This window comes from Mustela lutreola, chromosome X (genome assembly GCF_030435805.1).
Source record: "Mustela lutreola isolate mMusLut2 chromosome X, mMusLut2.pri, whole genome shotgun sequence".
NCBI classification, from domain to species: Eukaryota; Metazoa; Chordata; class Mammalia; order Carnivora; family Mustelidae; genus Mustela; species Mustela lutreola.
In genome coordinates, this window is record NC_081308.1 from 65166158 (window position 1) to 65176772 (window position 10615).

Consider the following 10615-nt stretch of genomic DNA (forward strand, 5'->3'; position numbering starts at 1 on the left):
ATGCAAAAACACTCAACAAAATACTAGAATGCCAAATCCAGCAGCATAAAAAGGATTACACATCTTGATCAAGCAGTATTTATCTGAGGAATGTAGGATTAGATGAATATATAAAAATAAATGCAATACACCATATTAATAGAATAAAGGACAAAACCATGTAGTCAACTCAAGAGCCACAGAAGAATTTGACAAGATCCAGGGAACGTCTATGATTTAAAAAAATGCTTAATACACCAGGAATAGGAGGAAACTTCCTCAATCTGATAAAGGGCATCTACCAAAAGCCCACAGTTAACATCATACTTAATGGTGAGACTGAATGCTTTCCCCTTTAGGTCAAGAATAACACAATGATGTTCATTTTTACAACTTCTATTCAACTGGTCGTTCTAGCAAACGTGAAGAGTCAAGGTACACTCGAGATGCAGAAATAGCACTTGACAAAATTCAACACCCCTGCATGATAAGAACATTCAACAAAGTAGAACTTCTTCACCTGATAAAGAATATGTATGAAAAACCCATAGCTAACATCTTACTTAATGATCCTAAAGGCAGAGCTTTCCCCCTAGATCAGGAAAAAGACAAGGATGTTGACTTTCAGTATTTCTATTCAGCATTGTATTGAAAGTTCTACTCAGGGCAATTAGGCAAGAAAATGCCACCCAAATTGGAAAGGAAGAATTCAAACTATCTCCATAGTCTGACATAATCTTGTCTATAGAATCTTAAGGAATCAGCTAAGAAAAACTATTGGGACTAAAAATCAGTTCAATTCAGCAAGGTTGCAGGATAAAAGATCAGTATACAAAAACAATTGTATTTTTATATACTGGCAATGAACAACCAAAAATGAAATTAGGAAAATAATTCCATTTATAATAGTATGAAAAAGAATGAAATACTTAGAAAAAAATTAGCAAAAGATACATGAGACTTACACACTGAAAACTACAAAACATTGTTGGGTGAAAATAAAAACCTAAATAAATGGAACAACATCCCGTGCTCATATATTGGATGATTTAAGATTGTTAATACTCTCCAAATCTATCCACAAGTTCCACAATATGTACTAAAATCTTAGTTTCCTTTTTTGCAGAAATTGACAAAGTGATACCTAATTTCATATGGAAATGCAAGAAACTCAGAATAGTCACAACATTTTGGAAAAGAAGAGAAAAGTACTGCAGTAATGAAGACCTTATGATACTGGTATAAAGGTAGCCATATAGATATATGAAATAGAATTGAGGTGAGTATATGAGAAACTAAGAAAACAAAGAATGACAGTAACTAAATCCATGAGACAAAAAGCTGTGCAGGTAGTGAAAATTGAACAGAGTATTCATGGCTCAGCCAAAGTAGCATTTACATACTTAAAATTACGTAAATGTTGGATAGCGACCCAACCAATAATAGGAGAAAAGTGAAGCAGTGGCAGGGGGTCGGGTTGAGGTGGAGAGTTTGAAATGTGTAAGTTTATCAGGAGGACCAAAAGTTGGTATAGGTAAGAGAGAGCTAAATGTTCATTCTCTGAAACAGAAAATCATAGATCAATTAAAAATCTAAAATTGAAACATCAAGAACTCATAAATATCATTTATAGTCATGACTCTTTAGATTGGTGTGTTCTGAACTGTGAGTTGCAATCATTTAATGTATTTGAGAGATGAATTTAATAGGTCACCACCAGCATTTATTACAAAATGAATGGAAAACGTCATAGCCAAATTATGGAAAGAGTCCAAATGAATGGAAAAAGAAGATGTGAGATACATATGTATTTATGTGTATATATATATATATATATATACACACATGTATGTATATATACTCCAATATATAAATATTTCACATCCAGAAGACCACACACACACACACACACACACTAATATTACTCAGCCATAAAGAAGAATGAAATCTTGCCATTTGCAGTGATGTAGATGGAGGTAGAAAGTATTATGCTAAGTGAAATAAGTCAGTTACAGAAAGACAAAAACCAATCATTTTGCTCATATGTAGAATTTAAGAAACAGAACAGCTGAGCATAGAGAGGAAAAAGAGGCAAACCATGAAAAAGACTCTTAACTATTCAGAACAAGCTGAGGGTTACTGGAGGGGAGGGGAGCAGAGGAGATTAAATAGGGGATGGGTATTAAGGAGGGCATTTGTGGTGATGAGAACTGGGTGTTGCATGTAAGTGATGAGTTACTAAATTCTACATCTGAAACTAATACTACATTGTGTGCTAACTAACTAGAAGTTAATAAGAACTTGAAAAAGAAAATAAAAATAAAACTAGGGTGTTTGCCTGAAGGGGGAACAAAAAGATTTGCAAGGGCTCACAAATTCATCACCTCTCTTCAAAAGTTCATGTTGTCTTCCCGTAATATTAAGTTGAATTAGATTTTCAGGATCTCAAGTTTCAGGAAAAACAGGGAAGAATATATTTCCTTATAGAAATCATTTGCTCTTCTGGGGCACCTGGGTGGTTCATTCGGTTAAGCATCTGCCTTTGGCTCAGGTTGTAAGCTCAGGGTCCTGGGATTGAGTCCTGCTTTGGGCTCCCTGCTCACTCGGGAGCCTGGGTTCTCCCTCGACTCCCCACTTGTGCCCTCTCTTGCTATCTCTGTCTTTCTCAAATAAAGAAAATCTAAAAAAAAAAAAAAAAAAAAAGAAATCATTTGCCCTTCTAATTCATAATGTATGCCACAGTGTCTAGTGTACTGTACATATTAGATGAATATTAATTTCCTCTTTCCCCTCATCTTACCCAACAGTTCTAGGCTAGAAAATACAACTGGTGATATAATGTACTTAAGGTATATAGATATAGATATATAAATTTCATAGTTACTTCATCATTTTAAGTTCCCTTTTGCCATATGCATCTTTTACACATTCTGGTGTATAACTTACATTATTATATGATCCTAATTTTTAGGTGGGTTTTATTTTAAATTTACTGGAAGTTTCTAAATTAGAAAAATTAATGGATAGAGAACTCGTTAAATTTTCTAGTTGTATCACTTATGGTACTTTGTGTTTTATAAGAAATGTGTCCATTTTGTTAGATTATCAAATTTATTGGTATGAGTAAATTGTTCTTTTAATACCTAAAATAAAAGAAAACATCAAAGGGAATTGCACACATTAAAGGTAAATATTTTCCTAAAATTTGAGTTATAACACACACACCTATATCCTCTATCATGATGTAAAATGCATATCTTACTTCATGTCTTAATTAAAACTGTTTGAAAATCAATACTTTAAACTGTGGGCATGAATTACTTTAATACAGGTATAAACCTAAAGGGAAATATATGTGTGATAATTCATAAGTTTAATTTAATAAACACATATCAAATTTTGAAACACAGAGAGATTCTTTTGTCTTTTGAAACCCCATTTATGCAGCATCATTTAATTGTTTATGAATAAAACTCATTTCATTACTATATATATGGCAAATGCTTATGCTCTTTGGCTCTAAACGTTTATTAATTTTTGAAAATATTTATCTTTGTCATTGCATTTATGGAACCAGTTGCAAACCCCAATTAAGACATATTGAAAATAAAAACCAATGGCTACATATACTATTCTTATGTCTGTTTTACCAAATATATTTGTGTTGTGGGCCTGAGAAAAATTCATATGCAAAACACATAGTTAACTAGTAACTTAAAGAAAAATGTTTATTGTGAGTTTTAAAAATTACCAATAACAGGGGCACCTGGGTGGCTCAGAGGGTCATGATCCCAGGGTCTTGGGATTGAGTCCCTCATTGGAAAGCCTGCTTCTGCCTCTCCCTCTACTGTTCCACCTGCTTGTGCTCTCTCGCTTTCTCTGTCAAATAAATAAATAAAATTTAAAATAAAATAAAATAAAATAAAATAAAATTACCAATGACCTAAACTCTTTCAAAAGTTGCAAAGTACAGAGAAGGAAAATAAGGAGAAAAAAATTGTATTCAATCATGTAAATCCAAAATAGCTATGGTTGATATTTCAGTGTCTAGTATTCCATACTTACTTGTATGTTTATATAAATGAACATGTCCATAAATCTTTATGCAGTTTATGTAAGATATAAACAATTTGGAAAACAACAGAGAGGAAATGTGCCCAATATTTAAATTACAGTTTTGTAATTTATTTTCCAAGTGATAGTGTTTTTTGTATTGAGCTTGTAACAAGCTTCCATCTTGTTATGTTTTATAACTTAAATGGTGGTGATTATGTTGAAAACTAGGATTCCCTCAATAAAATCTGCAAGATTGTGAGTAAGTATCACTGTGGCATTTCTTTTAAAGATTTTATTTATTTGACAGAGAGAGAAGAGGAGAGCACCACGTAGGGGGAGAGGCAGAGGGAGAAACAGATTCCCCCCTGAGCAGGGACCTGGACTCCGGGCTGGCTCCAGGAACTCTGTGATCATGACCTGAGCCAAAGCTGACCCTAAACCGTCTGAGCCACCCAGGTGCCCCTCACTGTGGCATTTTAAAGATTTTTTTTCCTACCTTATGTGTCATATATATATATACACGACACATAAGGTCATATATACATATATGTATATGACACATATACATACATATATATGACACATATATATGACACATAAGGTATATAAATATATATGACACATAAGGTAGGAAAAAATTTGTATTTTTTTTTTTAAAACAAAAAAGAAGGTTGGAACTAACTTACTATAGTTTCTTTCATTTACTGGATTAGCTACATCTCACGTATTTTTCCTAGGTCTGTAGGGCATATGTAAAAACATTCTCATCTACTAGATCAAGAAGATCTAATTCTTAAGTGTAAGTAATCTTATAGGGTATATTTTCTGAAAAGGGAAGGATTCAAACAACCTTAAAGACCCACGTGTTTATTTTTTTAAAAAGGACAGAAAACAGGGTGCCTGGCTGGCTCAGTTAGTTGAGCGACTGCCCTTGGCTCAGGTAATGATCCTGGACTGCCAGGATGGAGTCCCACAGCGGGCTTTCTGCTCAGCAGGGGGTCTGCTTATCCTTCTGACCTTCTCCCTCTCATGCTTACTCTCTCTCATATTCTTTCTCTCTCAAATAAATAAATAAATCTTTTAAAAAAGGCAGAAAACATCAACACTCAGCCATGCTTTTTTTTTCCATTTTTTTTTAAATTTTTTATTTTTTATAAACATATATTTTTATCCCCAGGGGTACAGGTCTGTGAATCATCAGGTTTACACACTTCACAGCACTCACCAAAGCACATACCCTCCCCAATGTCCATAATCCCACCCCCTTCTCCCAACCCCCCTCCCCCCAGCAAACCTCAGTTTGTTTTCTGAGATTAAGAGTCACTTAGGGTTTGTCTCCCTCCCAATTCCAGCCATGCTTTTGACTTCCAGTATGGAAGGAAAGGGCGGGCAGGCAGGCCGGCGGGGTGGGGGGAAGGGCAGCTGGAATGTCTGTGACACATAACTGGGGCCGTGTGCAAACCTTCTGTGACGTTGCTGAGGTCCCTAGAGAAAAACGGCCACTTGTTTCTAAACCGCCGTAAGGGGAGTCGTGTCGGAGCCTCCGGGACAGTGGTGGGCCGGCTCACCCTAAGATCTCACGGCAGCCATGAGCAGTAACGAATGTTTCAAGTGTGGACGGTCTGGCCACTGGGCCCGGGGATGTCCTAGGGCAGGAGGGAGTCGAGGGCGCGGAGCCAGAGGCCGTGGTAGAGGTTCTCCGTGCAGTTCCACCAACCTGTCTGACATCTGCTACCGCTGTGGTGAGTCTGGCCATCATGCTAAGAACTGTGACCTTCTCGAGGACATTTGCTACAACTGTGGGAGAAGTGGCCACATCGCTAAAGACTGTATGGAGCCGAAGAGAGAGAGAGAGCAGTGCTGTTACACTTGTGGCCGACCAGGCCATCTGGCTCGTGACTGTGACCGTCAGGAAGAACCGAAGTGCTACTCTTGCGGTGAATATGGCCATATTCAGAAAGACTGTACCCAAGTCAAGTGCTACCGGTGTGGTGAGATCGGCCACGTGGCCATCAACTGCAGCAAAGCAAGCGAAGTCAACTGCTACCGCTGTGGCGAGTCCGGGCATTTGGCCCGGGAATGCCCCATTGAGGCTACTGCTTAGTTTTCCCCCTTTGTCCCCTCCCCCCTTTTGCTGATTGATAATTGTATTATTTTCTCTGAAACTTCTTCACTGACCAAAAGTTGATACATGGAGGCAAATCCCAGGCCAGTGAGCTTCATTTACCATGTTGAAGGAAGAAAGGGCTGGAAAAAAAAAAATCTCAAAAGAAGTTGTTCACTTTTAAATGTCATTAATGTGTTTCTGCGCCACTGGTGAATCTGATTATTGGACAGTCATTCTAGACCTTAGACAATTTTTGGTTCTTTGTACTTTGATTAAACATTTCATTAACTGCTACTGTGTGCCAGCCACCACTGGAGGAATTGGGGATATATCAGTGAACAAATCAGATCCATGTTGGGAACACAGGCCTAGAATCTATTAACAAATAACACACAGTGTCAGTGAAGATAAATCGTTATAGAGAAAAAGAACACCAGGTAAAAGGATAGAATATGCTGGGGAGGGGACATGTAGTTCTGTCTTAGATACACAAAGTGCCCTGAGGAAGTGACATTTCCTCAGAGATTCGTTGATGAATAAAGCTGATTTTAAAAATGTCTATGGTCTTGTCAAAGTAATTTTAACTTTGTTATATATTGACTGTTTTGAATTATCTGACCTCATTAACTTTTAAATAATGTTGGAAAGACATCTCTATCTGGCCCTGCATAGAGTATACATTTTAATGAAAATAAACCAGAAAATGTGTATAATATATATAAGTAGCTTTGAGAGAGAGCAATGAGAAACGAACAAAAAAATTTCGCAGCAAATGGTTGACATAAACACGTGGCAAAGTTTGGACTTACATGTTTTTAAAAATTTAACAAGTATAAACATTAATATTAAACATTGGGACTTTGACAATTTTAAAAATACCTATTTTCATAGATAGGATAATTTATATTTAGGAGTTTCTGAAAAAATGTGTTGTCAAAGATATAAAGATGTTCAGTTTCAAATTCTGGGATCTATTTTTAAAGATCAAATCTGGAAAACAATGGAAGTTCTATAAAGTAGAAAAGGTACTTTTAAATTTTAAATAAAACTTGGGATGGGGGAGGTAACCATGATTGAAGTTGTAATGAAAAAATGATTGGAAAATAACTCAATGTCAAACCTAGGATGTGATAGAATTTATATTAGAACAGATAGTGTAGAGGGTAGGGTACAATTTTGGTCTATAAACCCATGAGGCCAAAGAAATTGTAACTGATTTTATAACTGAAACTATATTCTTTTATAAACCTCGATAAAACTTCGTGTGTAATCCTTCATTCCCATCTAAAAGATCCCTTCAGTGCAGCTGAGTTTCAACTTCTGTGACCCTCTTGTGTTCCTAGAAATTGATTCTGTCATTGCATGCTGCTGCAACAAGATAAACTCAGATATACTCCTAGGCCCTAAGTGAAGCAATCTCAGTTCAATCTGCCAAGACACAACATGAAACCCCTACATCGCTCTGAACCAAACAAATTCTTTTTTTTTAAATTTTTAAAAATATTTTTATTTATTTATTTGAGAGACAGAGAGAGCATGAGAGGCGAGAAGGTCAGAGGGAGAAGCAGACTCCCCATGGAGCTGGGAGCCTGATGCGGGACTCAATCCCGGGACTCCGGGACCATGACCTGAGCCAAAGGCGGTTGCTTAACCAACTGAGCCACCCAGGTGCCCCTGAACCAAACAAATTCTTGAGTCTCATCACAGTGCTAGGCTCCAGGAAAGGAGGAACACAGATCTCTGCATCTGAATCCCCCCGCAAACAATCTAGAATTTTATTTCTCATGTCCTTAGGAGTTTGGCTCAGAGTGGAGGAGGGAAATATGCTTTGTCCTTTTATAAATAACACACTCAGCATTTAAGTCCTTTTTTTTTTTTTAATTTTTTATTTTTTATAAACATATATTTTTTATAAACATATATTTTTATCCCCAGGTCTGTGAATCACCAGGTTTACACACTTCACAGCACTCACCAAATCACATACCCTCCCCAATGTCCATAATCCCACCCCCTTCTCCCCAACCCCCTCCCCCCGGCAACCCTCAGTTTGTTTTGTGAGATTAAGAGTCACTTATGGTTTGTCTCCCTCCCAATCCCATCTTGTTTCATTTATTCTTCTACCCATTTAAGCCTCCATGTTGCATCACCACTTCCTCATATCAGGGAGATCATATGATAGTTGTCTTTCTCTGCTTGACTTATTTCGCTAAGCATGATACGCTCTAGTTCCATCCACGTTGTTGCAAATGGCAAGATTTCATTTCTTTTGATGGCTGCATAGTATTCCATTGTGTATAAGTCCTTTTTTTTAAAAAAAAGATTTTATTTATTTATTTGACAGACAGAGATTATAGGTAGGCAGAGAGAGAGGAAGGAAGCAGGCTCCCCGCTGAGCAGAGAGCCAAACTCGGGGCTGGATCCCAGGACCCTGGGACCATGACCTGAGCCGAAGGCAGAGGCTTAACCCACTGAGCCACCCAGGTACCCCAGCATTTAAGTCCTTTTTACATTCCTTCTAGGCGCCCCCCCCCCCCCAGTTTAAGAGGAAAGGAAGCCTTATTTTGACATTAGTATCCCTGTGTTAGTAGTTATAGAAATAGTAGTCCTTTTACTGAATCAGGTCCATACTATGTTTAGTCTGATCTGCACATTGTTTAACAATATTCATGAATTAGATGTCAACATTTAAAAATTGCCACATTTTCCATAGAAATTCTTATTTTTGGTCTCTCTGGAATGTAAAACAAAGATTAGGAAGCAGCAGTCATCCATTTCTGCATGGAAGCATTTAGATGAAGGTGAGTAGCATTTTCTCCCTATTGACAAGTCACATGTTCCCCCTCTGACTCCATCACCCACTGCTGACCATAATCTTGCAAAAAGCCCATCATGCACTCCTTTCTCATTAACTTCACCTGCCAGGCCCCTCTAGTCACTTGAGTCTAAACCTTTGCTGTATGCTTGGGCATACAACTTGTAAACAACTACATAATTCCCCAGAGAAGTTTAATTAAAGCTGTTTATATTCTCCTCAGTATTTGTAGATGCAAACAGGAAAGCACATGTTATCAATAAAGGCTAAAAAGGCGTTTTATCAAATTCAAATTTCTAATTTAAAAACAAAATAACAAAACATCTCACAAATGACTTAAAATAGAGCTAATGATTTGTCTCCCTCCCAATCCCATCTTGTTTCATTGATTCTTCTCCTACCCACTTAAGCCCCCATGTTGCATCACTACTTCCTCATATCAGGGAGATCATATGATAGTTGTCTTTCTCTGCTTGACTTATTTCGCTAAGCATGATACACTCTAGTTCCATCCATGTTGTCGCAAATGGCAAGATTTCATTTCTTTTGATGGCTGCATAGTATTCCATTGTGTATATATACCACCTCTTCTTGATCCATTCATCTGTTGATGGACATCTAGGTTCTTTCCATAATTTGGCTATTGTGGACATTGCTGCTATAAACATTCGGGTGCACGTGCCCCTTTGGATCACTACGTTTGTATCTTTAGGGTAAATACCAGTAGTGCAATTGCTGGGTCATAGGGCAGTTCTATTTTCAACATTTTGAGGAACCTCCATGCTGTTTTCCAGAGTGGCTACACCAACAGTGTAGGAGGGTTCCCCTTTCTCCGCATCCTCGCCAGCATCTGTCATTTCCTGACTTGTTGATTTTAGCCATTCTGACTGGTGTGAGGTGATATCTCATTGTGGTTTTGATTTGTATTTCCCTGATGCCGAGTGATATGGAGCACTTTTTCATGTGTCTGTTGGCTATCTGGATGTCGTCTTTGCAGAAATGTCTGTTCATGTCCTCTGCCCATTTCTTGATTGGATTATTTGTTCTTTGGGTGTTGAGTTTGCTAAGTTCTTTATAGATTTTGGACACTAGCCCTTTTTTGATATGTCGTTTGCAAATATCTTCTCCCATTCTGTCAGTTGTCTTTTGATTTTGTTCACTGTTTCCTTTGCTGTGCAAAAGCTTTTGATCTTGATGAAATCCCAATAGTTCATTTTTGCCCTTGCTTCCCTTGCCTTTGGCGATGTTCCTAGGAAGATGTTGTTGCAGCTGAGGTCGAAGAGGTTGCTGCCTGTGTTCTTCTCAAGGATTTTGATGGATTCCTTTTGCACATTGAGGTCCTTGATCCATTTTGAGTCTATTTTCATGTGTGGTGTAAGGAAATAGTCCAATTTCATTTTTCTGCATGTGGCTGTCCAATTTTCCCAACACCATTTATTGAAGAGGCTGTCTTTTTTCCATTGGACATTCTTTCCTGCTTTGTCAAAGATTAGTTGACCATAGAGTTGAGGGTCTATTTCTGGGCTCTCTATTCTGTTCCGTTGATCTATGTGTCTGTTTTTGTGCCAGTACCATGCTGTCTTGATGATGACAGCTTTGTAATAGAGCTTGAAGTCCGGAGTTGTGATGCCACCAACTTTGGCTTTCTTTTTCAATAT

At 37.6% G+C, this 10615-nt stretch overlaps 1 protein-coding gene across 1 annotated transcript; it reads left to right on the top strand.

The window, feature by feature from the left end:
• Window positions 1–5535: 5535 nt before the first annotated feature.
• Window positions 5536–6678, top strand: ZCCHC13 (zinc finger CCHC-type containing 13). Its single transcript, XM_059157720.1, has one exon. It carries the CDS (start codon window positions 5624–5626, stop codon window positions 6137–6139), a length of 516 nt encoding a protein of 171 aa, XP_059013703.1. The 5' UTR covers window positions 5536–5623; the 3' UTR covers window positions 6140–6678.
• Window positions 6679–10615: the final 3937 nt, after the last annotated feature.

Bases quoted from the DNA above. Each gene is read 5' to 3' on its own strand.
- ZCCHC13 (XM_059157720.1), top strand. From the start codon at position 5,624: ATGAGCAGTAACGAATGTTTCAAGTGTGGACGGTCTGGCCACTGGGCC.